General features: G+C 32.2%; 1 protein-coding gene across 1 annotated transcript in view; it reads right to left on the bottom strand.

The window, feature by feature from the left end:
• LOC126890010 (ubiquitin carboxyl-terminal hydrolase 5) overlaps positions 1-15131 on the bottom strand; it is a 119440-nt gene extending 104309 nt beyond the window's left edge. Inside the window, exons 1-2 of the mRNA XM_050658812.1 lie at positions 14767-15131; positions 1379-1501 (exon numbers count right to left, since the gene is read on the bottom strand). Of these exons, the coding sequence (XP_050514769.1) occupies positions 1379-1501; positions 14767-14862 (219 nt within the window). The 5' untranslated portion in view covers positions 14863-15131. The remainder of the gene's footprint in view (positions 1-1378; positions 1502-14766) is intronic.

Here is a 15131-nt window from a genome sequence, read left to right as displayed (position 1 = left end):
CTACTAAACCCCCCTATACATTAAAAAAATAAAATTGACTCCTCTAAGAAATGCACACTAAATGTAACATTTCAATGGACTATCCTTCTAATGGAAAAAAATATTTGAAGATTTTTCTCAAATTATGGATACCAACAACATTTTCATTTATAACTCTTTTATTTTTAATTTGACGAAGAAAAGTTATTCTTCATAAAAAGCTCTTCATGTTCTAAGATTTATGATGCAACCATCATATATACAATTTTATTAATTTTATACGAGGTATATAAAAAATATGAATTTCGATCAAGAGTAAACTACCTTTATAGTTCATAACATTTAAATTAGAATGATATAATTGCACATTAAAACATAGTTATTAATTCTAAACTACTTTTCGTAATAGAAATTTTCCATATTATGAATTAAAATACGTAAATATACAAAGTTTTCGTTATGATAATGCTCGCATTTTCAGCTTGTTTTTTAATAAATGTAACAATAACTCCGAAATTATGGCATTTAGGCGTAGGGAATATAACATAAAAGATAATCAGTATTTCTGAAGGACTTGAAAACGCAAAAAATATACAGGGTGTTCCATTTAAAATAAGAAAGTTCAATATATTTCCAGAAAAACGGAAGATTTGACAACAATGTAATTTTGTAATTATCAGTATGATATTGGCCGCATTAGAAGACCCTTACCCACCAAAATCTATAAAAATAGTTCAAGCGGTTTCCGAGAAATTACCGTGTTGCAATACTTTTTCGCTACCCTGTATATTTATACCTATATAAGTAATACATGTTCGGATTATCTGTGCTTTCAATTATCCGTGCCACGTCCGAGGAGCATGGATAATCGGGGTTCTACTGTACTTAATTTTACATTTTTAGAAAAATGAAAATAAATTGAAAACCCTGGACAATTGCGGACAATTCCTGACCAGGAATTCCAAATCCTGGACAATTCCTGAAACATGTTCAGTGCGGATGGCATACATGTGAGCCACATGGTGCCTTCACCAATGTGCTGATGGCGCGCATGTATGCCATTGATTATACACATTTTTAATATGTATGTGATTTTTTTTTCGTTCAGACTATAAGTCTTAGGATCAGACATCCGCACACAATGTGTTAAGGACAATTTAAAAATATCAAAATATAGATTGTTCCATAAGAAAAAACATAGCTTTGCTATACCATTGTTCTTTTAGATCATCCTGTATAATTCACATGATTTTTAGATTGTAGTGGTAATAGCTCTGTATACTTCTATGAAGAAAAAACATTGAATTTCAAGTCATTTTCCTTACAAAGACTGACTAATATACATAATATGTACCTTATTTACCAAAGTCCCATAAATAAGAATTTGTCTTTTACTTACCTCAAACTTTTCTCTTTTTAAATGCAAAAATAAAGCATCGTAAGTTTTCGCATATTTTTCAACATGATCACGTCCTAATCCAATGAAGGTAGCCAAACTTACATATAAACCAGTAGGTGATTCCTGAAGAGTTTTATAAAAAATATATATTTTTTTATAATTATAGAATACTAACCATTGTCAACATTTTTTTTAATAGCTAATAATAATTTTATTAAATAACACTCTACCTGTGAAATTGCTTGGCACTGTCACATTTCAGAAAATGCAGCATGAAGGTGGAAGAAACAATCATAAAAAATGAGCACTTGCTCATTTGAGCATTTGCTGATAAAGAAGAGTTGTAAAGAAAATTATTGAAGAAGCACAGAAAGAGCCTAGCCGGGTAAGATGATGAAAAGTGCCCCCAACTCGATTCGAATTCCATATAGGTCACCGTTTAGCATATATAGTGAAACTAACTTTCTGAAATTTTTAGCCCCCTAGGTGGTCATGTGACCCACCTAGAGCCTAATTAGGCTTTTTATGTTTTTATTTTTTATCTCAACCGCATCGAGAAATAGCGAAAAACTTTAAATAAAAAAGTTGTAAGCTTTAAAAAGTTCTGTCCGAAAAAATTTTTTTTTGAATTTTTGGCGGGCAAATTTAAATTTTAGAACGATTTTAAAATTTTAAATGAGTATAAAAAATAACTAAGACATTCGTTTTCACGAAAAAAATATATAACGTGTATTTTTGCATAATATTTCACCCTGAGTTTTTTCAAATTTTTAAAATTGGTGAAACGCACCTTTAAAAATAAAAAACCGCATTTTTTCGGTTTTTTTTTACATTTTTTGATACAATTTTATTCATATTTTTCAAAAAAGGTAATACCGTCACTAGAATAGGTAAAAAACTGAAAAATTATTGGGGTTTGCTTAATAAAAATTTTTTTGTAGTCCCATCCATTTTCAATATACCTACAGTTGAAGAAAACAAAATTTTACACATTTTTTATGATTTTGCCGAAACTACTCTCAACATTGTAATAAAATTTGGCGAGTTTTAAGAGGTAGTTGTTGTGCATTTTTTGACATACAATTAAGAATTTTATATTTATCATTGGCGCGTATACGGGTAATAGTCTGAACTTTTTAAAGAAAAAAGATAGTACGCCACTGACATATTTCAAATTAACCATCCTTTTTGAATTTCTCGTTTAATTTGTGACAAAAAATCTATCTTCCTATTTTTTCATACGACGCGCCATTTTTATTCAAAAAATAAAACATCTTAACCCTTACAAAGTATTCGAACTTTTATTGGTAGTTTCTACATCTATGTACATACGTAAACTCGTACGTCCATTATAGAAACTAATTCGAATACTTTGGAAGCGTTAAGATATTTTATTTTTTGCAGCAAAACGACGCCTCGTATGAAAAAATGATAGGATAGTTTTTTTATCGCAAATTGAATGAGGAATTTAAAAATGATTGTTAATTTGAAATATGTCAGTGGCGTACTATCTGTTTTTCTTTGAAAATTTCAGACCATTACCCCTAAGCGCGCCAATGATGAATATCAAATCCTTAATTGTATGTCAAAACATGCACAATAACTACCTCTTAAAACCCGCCAAGTTTTATTACAATGTTGCCAGTAGTTTCGGCAAAATCGTAAAAAATGTGTAAAATGTTGTTTTCTTCAACGCCCTGTATCTTGAAAATGGATGGTGTTACAAAAAATTTTTATTAAGCAAACCCCAATTCTTTTTAAATTTTTTACCAGCTCCAGTGACGGTGTTACCTTTTTTGAAAAATATGTATAAAATTATATCAAAAAACGAAAAAAAAAACCGAAAAGATGCGGTTTTTTATTTTTAAAGGTGCGTTTCACCAATTTTAAAAATTTGAAAAAATTCAGGGTGAAATATTATGCAAAAATACACGTTATATATTTTTTTCGTGAAAACGAATGTCTTAGTTATTTTTTTATACTCATTTAAAATTTTAAAATCGTTCTAAAATTTAAATTTCCCGCCAAAAATAAAAAAAAAATTTTCGCACAGAACTTTTTAAATATTACAAATTTTTTATTTAAAGTTTTTCGCTAGTTCTCGATGCGGCTGAGACAAAAAATAAAAACATAAAAAGCCTAATTAGGCTCTAGGTGGGTCACATGACCACCTAGGGGGCTAAAAATTTCAGAAAGTTAGTTTCACTATATATGCTAAACGGTGACCTATATGGAATTCGAATCCAGTTGGGGGCACTTTTCATCATCTTACCCGGCTAGGCCCTTTGGATTGGAGCTAAATGAAGACAAAACCAAATATTTATACAGGGTGATTAATTAGTGTGATAAAGCTCAGTACTGCCGTGCTAAGCCCAAAGGCGGTAACTGCATTTTTATCGAAAATGAGATTTTTGTATTTCTAGGTAGAACAGAGTATTTAGAATCTATTTACAAATTCTTTGAAGTTGTAAAAGCATTGTATTTTAAATAAAACTGAAATGTTGTTAGCGGTATCTACACTTTTAAATTAAAATACTATGTCATTTGGCGGCAAATGTTAAATACTATGGGGTTTTGACGGTATCTGCTACACTTGCCGCCAATATACCTTAGCATATTGCACTTACCGCTAATATACTTTCAAAAATGACGTGCCTGCATGTAGAAACCGCCAAATCGCCTTAGTATTACAAAGTAAAGCCTTACTTAGTTATATTTGTGTTAGTTTATTTATTTATTTATTTAACGGTAAATCCTTTTTTTTTACAATCATACATAAAATACTGAAATAGAACATACAAAAATAGTTAAATTAGAACATATAGAAATATTTGACATTTACAAATGTCAAAAGTAATATAAATTACACAAAAAAGTAAAAATAAAATAATAAAATATTTAACCTATTTAAATAAAGGTAGCCTTTGGGCCTAGCACGGCATAGTAGATCCGCTATAGTAATAGATAGCAATAAAAGTTAACAACCAAAATTGTAGCTAAATTTGAGCTTCACATTACAAAATTAGTTATAATGTTACAGGGCATTCAATAACATAGTGGCAGACCAAACTTATGTTTTTTTAAATGGAACGCCCTATATTTTATTTTGTATTCGAAATCTTCTTAACTTCCCCATCACAAAAATATACAGGTTTGTTATGTTATGTAGAATGTAGGGTATTTACAAAGTTATAACCAATTTTCTATGAAAATCGTAACAAGTCCAGCTCCCTATATAAATAAAAATAAGCACAACAGCAATGGTTTATTGGTGCCATATTTTTTGTTGATTGTCAAAATTTTTAAAAATGGTTGATATTGCTAATTTTTTTTATATCAAATATAGGGTGAGTCAAAACGCAAATACATTATTTTCTCAGTAATTTTAAATGGAACACCCTGTATTTTATGTCACTATCGAAAAGTACCATTACCGCACTATAATTTTTGTATAACATTCCCTATAGCTAAATTTGATAGTTTTCGAGATATTTTCATTTTTCAGAGCAAATTATTAATAAGGTGTCTAAATTTTTCCAAATTGTAAGTAAGCCTAATAGGGCTTTTCATCGACTGTCATTTGTTTCGAGCTTCTGTCATATATGAAAAGCCCTATTGTAATTGTCTAAAACTGACGGTTCACCATAATTGATTGTGTATTGTGTTATTAAATACACTTGAGAGCAAAATAATCGACTCACTTGCTGAATTGTACAAGTCTCGAATTTCCTAAACCTGTTGTCTGATTCGAGTGATTTTTTTTAGTATGTTACAGCCTTATTATTTAAGAAAATCTATGTAATATTATTATTGCTAGACAGGTAAAGGTCATTTTATACCGGGTGTAACAATCATAGGGTGTTTTTTTTCTTAAACGTACCTAACTTTTTTATTATCCAACATAAGCAAATGAGTCAAAAAAGAAAATGTTAATAAAGCCTAAGCCTACAATTGAATTTTAATTTAAGTATTTTTTATATGCTAGAATGCTAGAATACTCCACAGGGTGTTCCGAACTTTAAGAAAAAACACAGTATGATTGTTACACCCGTTATAAAATGACCTTTACCTGTATAGCAACAATCATATTACATCGATTTTCTTAAATAATAAGGCTATAACGTAAGTACTAAAAAAATCACTCAAATCGGACAACAGGTTTAGGAAATTCCATGTGTACCTACAATTATTCAGCAAGTGAGTCGATTATTTTGCTCTCAAGTGTAGTTAAGATGAATTTTACTGTTGATGAAATGGTAGATATGATCTGGATTTGGGGGAGTGTAATAAAAATGCGTTATTATCAGTAAAAATTTATCATAAACGGTTCCCTGAAAGACAATAACCTACAACAGCAAGCTTTGAAAAATTAAGGATCAGTTTTTAACCGCACTGGTTCAGTTACGTATAAAAAACACAGGCGAACAAAAAGTACTGTAACAGAGGAAAAGAAATAACTGTGTTGCTGGCAGTTACTGAAAATCAACATACAAGTATATGAAATATTTCCAAAGCAAACGAACTAATTTACTACTCTGTGCAAAGAATCTTGCAGAATGCACCCTTACTTGCATTCGATTGTACCAAGAATTAATTCAGGAAGATTCTGAAAAGAGAATATTATTTTGTGAATTGGCCTTAGATAAAATCAATTGACAGAGAGATTTCTTCGATAATGTACAGTAGAACCCCGATTATTCGTGTGCGGATTATCCGGTGGCGGTTTATCCGTGCTATGATTTTCTCCGTAAATCACTCGACGGAAACTCTATATGCCGAGAGGGAGACTCATAATGAAAGATTTATTTTTTCTTTATCTTTTTATGGTAGGTACATATGTATTTATAAACATATGTTAATATGTATTATATATAAGAAATAAATGTTCGGATTATCCGTGCTTTTATATCATCGATTATCCTTGATAATCGAGGTTCTACTGTACTATGTGGAGATGAACCTATGTTTCATAAAAACGGTTCAGTTAATAGGCATAACTTTATTATTAGGTTAGACACCTAGGTAATTAATAATTTGCTCTAAAAAATGAAAGTATCTCGAAAACTAACCAATTTGGACCTAGGGAATATTATATAAAAATTAAAGTACAGTCATGGTACTTTTTGATAGTGATATAAAATACAGGGTGTTCCATTTATAATTTCTGAGAAAAGAATGTACTTGCGCTTTGACTCACCCTGTAAAAAACTATATAAAGAAAATTAGCAATATTTATTTATTTATTTTATTTTACGGGCAAGCCCAATTCTACAAAAATACATAGTGTACAGAAAAAAAACAATAACATAATATAATATAAAAAACAGACATATAGAAATATAAATATAATATTAGAAGTAAATATGTACTATGAAATAATATCATAAAACCAAGTTAACAAATTACAGACGCTTCACTCAAATATTGATCCCATGTAAATTTCTTTTAAAACGACTGATGGAGTTGTCGAACAGTTGTAAATTGTAAAGGGAGTTTGCTAAATTCAAGACTCTGGGTACGAACGAAAAAAGTGAATAATTAAACCTGTGGAATGGTACATAAAATGTTCGCACTTGTCTAGTGGTGCGAGGTGGTACAAACAGTGCGATCTTATTGAGTAGTTGAGAACAACTGCATATACCATTTAAGATCTTGAATAATAGCAAAAGGTCCCTTTGTTTTCTCCTGCTTGCAAGAGAAGGGACCTGCAGTTGATGCTGCCATACAGCGTAATCTTGATAGGTATGAAGCTTAAAAGCAATGTAACGGAAGAAACTATTTTGGACTTGTTCAAGTTTCCTAATGTAGACCAAGTAGTGTGGGGACCACACTGAAGAACAATACTCGAGGTGAGACCTGACCAAAGAGAAGTAAAGAACTCTAATACTGGATATGTTTGTAAAATCACGAGTTGTTCTTTTTACAAAACCCAGCATTTTCATAGATGTTTGAATGACATTGATGATGTGAGTATTGAAACAAAGAGAGTTTTCCAGTGTAATCCCCAAGTCCTTGATTTTATTAACAGTGTTGAGCAATTGGCCATCAATGTAATAGTTTGATAATATTGGGTGGTGAGTACGGTTAAAGTTAATTACATGACATTTGATTGAATTAAGGTTCATACCGTTAAGTGAACACCATGCAGAGAGGTTATTCAGTTCTGATTGCAATATGGCAGCATCATAATGATTTTTTATAACTTTAAAGCACTTCAAGTCATCAGCAAATAGCAAGGCGTTACAATCGTGAAAACAGTTGGTAATATCATTAATAAATATATTAAAGAGTAATGGACCCAAATGGGACCCCTGTGGTACACCTGACTTAACTGGAAAGGTTTGTGAGTAAAAGTGGTTTACTCGAACTTGTTGAAATCTTTCGGTTAAATAACTCTGTAACCACTGCAACAAAGGTCCACTTATGCCATAGGAGCTAAGCTTTTGAATCATGAGTTCATGATTTACTCTGTCAAAGGCCTTGGAAAAGTCAGTATAAATTGAATCAACTTGAAGTCCCTCCTCCAAGGCTTCAGACAGAAAATCAACATAGGTCAACAAACTCAGTTCAGCAGACTTACCTGTAGTAAAACCAAATTGCTGAGAGTTTAGGATCCCGGAGCTATCGAAGGTGAGGAAATCAGTTATAATACTCTCAAAAACCTTTGGTATAACACTAAGAATAGATATAGGACGGTAATTACTAATATTAGATTTATTACCAGATTTATATATTGGTGTGACATATGAAAGTTTCCAAAAGTCTGGAAACTGACCTACATCCAAAGATTTATTAAATATATGAAACAAAGGTCGCGATAGTACAAAACTGAATTCCTTAAGAAAATTAGGTGGTATACCATCAGGCCCAGGACCCTTGTTGACACTTAATGATGAAAGCTTTTCGTAAATTTTGGAAATCTGGATACGATATGATGAGATATTGAGTTGAGACTGAATAGGGTCAACATTGCAATTTAAAGTAATATCACTATAAACTGATGAAAAGTGATCTGCAAATAAGTTGGCAATATCATTGCCACATGAAGCTACAGAGTCATTCAGGGACATTGAGTCAGGTATACAATTGTTTTCACGCTTGCTACCTACAAATTTCCAAAAATGCCTTGCGTTATTTTGTATAGAAAATTCGGTGAAACGTATGTAATTGTCATAACAGCATTTAGATAGATTTTTACAATTTGTTCTCAGATGACAAAAATCAGCATAGCTTTCAGGAGTCTTTAAGGTTTTATAAATTTTATGAGCTTTTATTTTTTCCTTTAACAATTGCTTAAGCTCAGAAGAATACCAACAAGGAAATTTCTTAGTACTAAAATATTTAATTGGAGTGAAATGTTCAATGAGAGAGTAAATAATGTCATAAAACATAGCGATCATGTCGGAAAGATCTCTACCACGAAACAGGTTATCCCATTCTATATATTCTAGACATTGGTGAATTGCTGGAAAGTTTGCATTACGGAAATCATAATAATATTCGTTACCAGAAATTGACCTATCAAAAACATTAAGCTGCAATGATGTTAACAGAGGAGGATGATGAAAGTCAGGTGAAACCAGAGCATCGTCAGCTTCAGAAATGACAAGCTCTTCTGGGGCCAGGATAAGATCCAGAATAACACCCCTGCTATTAAATATAAAATTACATTGAAAAAGATTATGATAAGCACAAATATTTGAAACAACCTCAATGCCATCAACTACATTTAGAGGTGATGAAGTTTGTGAGGTTGCAGAAGAGCAATAATCTTCAACTCTCCACCTAGCTGAGGGGAGATTATAGTCACCAAATAAGTGAAATTTCAGGGATGAAAACTGTTCACTTAGAAGCATCAGTTGGTCAGCATGAACTTGATAGGTGTAGGCTGGAGATTGAGGTGGAATGTATAGAGCTCCCAGAATAAGTTTGCCGTGGAACCGTACAAACAGCTGTTCAATAGAAGGATCAGATTGGATTCGTAATGATGAATATTTCTTTAAAATAGCTATTAATACTCCACCCCCTCTAAGAGATGAACTAGAGGCAGGTGTACGATCCTGTCTATAGATATTGTAATTGACAAGACCAATTTCAGCATCAGCAATGTCACTATTGAGCCAAGTTTCTGTTAGAATGATAATATCATAGGTACAATTAAAAACATTGAGGCTTAATTCAGTAAGTTTTGTTCTGAGACCCCGGACATTTTGGTAATAGACTGTAAACTTGCCCAAGTCAGTAGAGTTTAAAGGTTTTTTTGAATGATTTTAGGTATGTTATTGAAATACTTAATCGTGAGATTAACCTCTCCAGCATTTTGTCTCTCTGAAAGCTCGGACCTAAGACTATCTAAAAGCTTTCTTTGGTTAGGGGTTTGATCTAAAATAAAATATATCTTTTTTTCACGACTAACTGTTTGTTTGTTTTTAATAACATGAAGAGCATCACTTGCTGAAGAAAAAATTACTTTAATGGGACGATGTCCATTCTTGTTCACATTTCCAAAGCGTAAGATTTTGACTTCATTTGTGTTGATGGAGGCATGAGCCTTTGATAAAATAGATTTTACTTGAGAAGCATCTTCAGAAGTGTTACTTAATTCAGGAAGATTAAAAATGAGGATGTTTTTAGATCTTTTTTCCCGTTCATGAAGCTCGTTTACCACATCATCAACAGAAAATGAATTAGCACCTTTTTCAGCCTTAAGTTTTAACATGTCCTGTTTCAAAGCACTAAGTTCATTTTTAAAACTGTCAATTTCCCTAATAAGTTTGGGTACACTCTTAAAAGATAAACGACAATCAGCACAAAAATACATTAAGGTTCTTTTTTGGATAACAACAGCGCGTAGTTCAGAGGCGCATAAACCAGTACAGTGTTCAGACTGGTGCACAGTAACATGGCAGCTATCACATGCGACAAACTTGTCAAGAAGATCATCATTACAACTGGAACATTTGCTAACCATTTTAAAGTTGAATTGGAGATAGTAAGTTCACTAATGAAGCAAAATCAAATTAACACCTGGCCTATAATGAGTAAAATTCTGCTTGCTTAAATTAAATCCATATACAAGCCAAACTCATTAACTGGCCTATCTTCAAATTACCTTATCAGAACTAGTTTTTTGTAGAATTAAAATTTTTAGTATTTTATTTTTAGCAGTATATTGCAAATTACACAAATACCTCAAAAATAGGACAAAAACGGATACAGCCACTGTATAACTCACAACTTTGTCCACAAAATGATATTATTTTCAAAATAAAAGACTCACTTTAAACTATGAAATTCAAAGGTCATTATCAATGTCAATATCAACCATTTTTAAAAATTTTCACAATCAACAAAAAAATATGGCACCAATAAATCATTGCTGTTGTCAGTGGAGGATCCAGAGGGGGGTCACGGGGTCATGACACGAGGAAAATAAATATCAATTCAATAATCCTAATAAAAAAGAAAAACCGAGAGCTGTCAAATAAAAAAAATTTAGGCCCATCCAAAAAATAATTGAATACTCACTCCTAGGGGTGGAAGACTAAGTGACATTTCATCAGAGAAAAGTAATTCAATCACCCTCAAGATCGATCCATGACCCCCCCCCCCCAAAATGTCTGGATCCGCCACTGGTTGTTGTGCTCACTTTTATTTATACAGGGAGCTGAACTTAATACGATTTTCATAGAAAATTGGTTATACTTTGTAAAAATACCCTGTATAACATAATAAACCTTTATATTTTTGTGATGGGGAAATCAAGAATATTTCGAATATAAGATAAAATATAGCGTGTTCTATTTAAAAAAAAACAAGTTTGGTCTGAAACTATGTTATCAAACACCGTGTAATATTGTAACTAATTTTGTAATGTGATGCTCAAAGTTGGCTACAATTTTTGTTATTAACTTTTATTGCTTACTCACCGGAGGGACCGCAGACGTTCGGAAACAATTAGCGTCTCTTTGCAAAGACAATGACGTCGACTTTGCAAAGTAACAAGACACTTACTCAACACACACACTACACATTACTCCCCTGACTTAGTGATAAGTTATACAATTACGTGGCTAAAGGTTCTAGTTCTAAACCAAAGCCAGAATCAGAGAAAAAAAAACTTTTATTGCTATCTATTACTATAGGGGATCTACTGAGCTTTATCACACTAATCAATTACCCTGTATGATCATGGGAGGGACAGAAGAAAAAAGAAGAAGACTTTAGTGTGAGGTCTGTAAGTGGTAAAATATATATTTTTAACAGGGTGGACAATTTTGAATACTTGGGTGTAGTAATCAATGAAAATTGGAAAGAAAAATAGGAGCTTGATGCCTGAATAGCAAAAGGGAATAAAAAAATTAGGCAGTTTAAGAGCCCTAATGAACTCAAAATATGCTTCTAGATAAGGCAAACTCTGAATATATAATTAACAGTAATAATAAAATTAGTAATTAATAAGAAGGAAGAGGATACTCTGGAAAGATGGGAAATGAAAATATTGAGATGCATGTTGAGAGGATGGAAGACAGAAGACAGATGGGAGGGAATAACCAACAATGAATTAATGGATTTGTACAAAGAACCTACCCTCACCAGGTTTGTCAAGTCACAAAGAATCAGATGGCTGGTCATTTGAATCCTGACCCAGTGTACAGAAAAATAAAAAAGGCTGACATAGTTTAAAATTCTAAATGTAACTGTAACAGACTAGAATATCGTCGTTGCGCGAGCAAAATCTGCTATGTGTAAAAAAGTAAATTTTACAGGGGAGACATAAAACTGTGATTTTACCTCACCTGAACACAGCAGATTTTAACCAAATGTTTATAACTTGGGTAATTCTTAGTGTGACCAACTAGCCCGAAAAATCCGGGACATGGCCCGAATTACGAAGTCATGTCCCGGCATCCCGGACAAGGCTTCCGGGCCACTCGAATTTTCGTTTTGGTAAAATTCAATTTTCAAATTTTGAATACGTTATTATTCTAAGAATTCACATCAAATGGAATTGGTGGGATGAAAAAAAGTCGACAATTTCTAAAAATGGATCTTTAAAAATCAATGGATTGATTTTTAAAGGTTTCCTTCTCATTTTTAAGCAAATTCAATCGTTCAACAAATATAATAGTAACGCTGGGGCAACAGTAACGTCTAATGCGGTTAATTAACGCATTATTTGCCATCTCTGTAATGCAAATAATGCGTTAATTAACGGCATTAGAAGTTACTGTGGCCCCAGCATGTGGCAAGAAGTAATCAAAATAAAAATGTTCTGAAGCTGTTTTCTTGCGGCCTGTTTGACAATTATTATATTTTTGATGGGATTAAGCCACAACTGGTTGTAATGATAATTTAATTTTTATAAAACTAAGGTTATATTTACGTGGATATCCAACATCAGTTGATTTTCTAATTTTCCCTTTTTGAGAATTATTTCCAAATTTGAAGTCGAATTGTCAGAAAATAAGAAAAATGTAATTATCATTACAACCAATTGTGGCTTAATCCCAACAAAAATATCATTCTTCTTTCTTCTTCTTCCGCCTGTTTGCATCCACTCCTGGACAAAGGCCTTCCCATGAGTTCTCCGTTCTTCTCAAGTTTTTAGTGCCAGTTTCTCCCCATTTTTTCTTTGATGTCGTCGAGTCATCGTTTTTGTGGTCTTCCTCTACTACAACTGTGCTCACGTTGTCTCCAATGTACAATGTTTCTCTTCCACCTTTCGATGCTTTATCGTGTCACGTGTCCTACCCAGTTCCATTTCATTTGAGCAATTACATCTTCCACCTTCGTCCTGTTTTGCACTTCCTCATTTCATATATGTTACCTCAGAGATACTCCTAACATACTTCGTTCGACCGCCCACTGTGTCGTCCTCAATATATTGGCTGATACCTCTGTGTTATCGTCTCCATTCAACTGGTCATAACTGGTAGAATACAACTGTTGAATACCTCTTTTTTTAGATTTATTGAGATCTTTTTGTTTTTCAACACATCACATCACAAAAATATCATTGTCAACATAAAAATGTTATTTAATCAATAAAATGATGATATTAAAGTTCTATATTTAAAAAAAATGGCCCGATTTTCATTAAAAAGTCCAGGTTTTCAGTTATTTTTTTCGACCTTGTCCCGAATTCGACTGAATTGGAGTTGGTCACACTAGTAATTCTATTCATAGCCTATAGCAAATTATACCAATGTGTTAAGAATTAAATTTTGAGAATTTCTGTGCTCATAACTTAATTTCACCAAAAAATGAAAAATGTACATAGCAGATTTTACCCACACAATGACGATATACTAGTGTATGATCAACCTATGCTGGACTGCTGGAGCAGTAGGGCAAGAGATAATGGCTTGAAGCTTTTATACCATAGCCAAGTATTCAATGCAACTTAGTTAGTAAGTAGTATGTTGGATTGGAAGAAATATAATTTTTGTGAAATTAATGATGATTCACTCACAAATTGCTAATATGTACAGTCGGAAAAATGAAAGAATACCCATGAACGATCACATCAATCACATGTTATTCAGATTATTAATAATCTATCTCTCTTGCTTGTTATTTATGGAAAAAAAAAACAGCAAATACAAAATATGTGATTGATGTGATCGTTCATGGGTATAGGGCTTTTCATTCACAGTCATTTGTTTCGAGCTTCTGTCATGTGTCACATAATATTATTATATCTACGTCATACGTTATTGGCATATACCAATGATACAAACCAAAGACGTATTACGTAGATATATTAATATTATGTGACACATGACAGAAGCTCGAAACAAATGACAATCGATGAAAAGCCCTATTCTTTCATTTTTTTGACTGTAGGTTTTTAAATACATGTAGTGATCTATAGGCCATTCCACGAACAAACGCCTGTTTTGGATTACTTCGACAACAAATATTTTACTGTGCAACATAAGAAGTACGAAAGTAAATGGCGCTAATAATTATTCCAATAAACAACAATGTAATTTGCAATTTACTTTCGTTCTTCTTATTTTGCACAGTAAAACATTCATTGTCGAAGTAATCCAAAGCAGGCGTATGTTCGTGGAATAGGGTATATATGGAGTCAACTGATATAAACCTGCCGATCTTGTGGCTATATTCCAATCATCTAACTCTCAAATAACTCTAAGTTAAATTTAACAGTTATAAGACCTACATGACAAACTAAGTCAACATTTTTTAGATCACACAATCAAATTTCAATAAAATGCCTTCCTTGTTTTTTGTAGCAATGTTAGAAGTGCTCTTACAAAGTAAGTAAGGAAACGCCATAAAATTTATGAAAATAATAAAATTACAATGGTTAGTATCATGTATTAACTAGTCTTTGTAACCTAAAATTTACAATTACTTACAGGATTGTCAAAGGAATATACACACTCATCCTTATACACTTTATCGTTGACCGTTGGAACTTTTACTTTACTTAAATGAGATGTAAGTATATCCATAATTGTATAGGTTTTTCTAGAGTATAAACTATAAAACAACCTGCTTTCACAAATATAAAATTTATTTGCAGTTGCAGATGTTGAAATTGAATATTAATATTAAATTTTTTGACAATTGACAAGACAAAAAGACATATAGGTTAACCCTTAGACAAGGAAAAAAGAGAGGACGGGTAACACTCATTTAAAACACACGTTCCAAAAGTGAAGCCAGTTTTTGGTTTGTTTGTCACCAGAAACATGGCGGTCACGTCAAAAATAACAATGGG

The sequence above is a fragment of the Diabrotica virgifera genome, chromosome 8 (assembly GCF_917563875.1).
Source record: "Diabrotica virgifera virgifera chromosome 8, PGI_DIABVI_V3a".
Classification (NCBI taxonomy): Eukaryota; Metazoa; Arthropoda; class Insecta; order Coleoptera; family Chrysomelidae; genus Diabrotica; species Diabrotica virgifera.
This window is presented reverse-complemented; position numbering and strand designations above follow the sequence as displayed.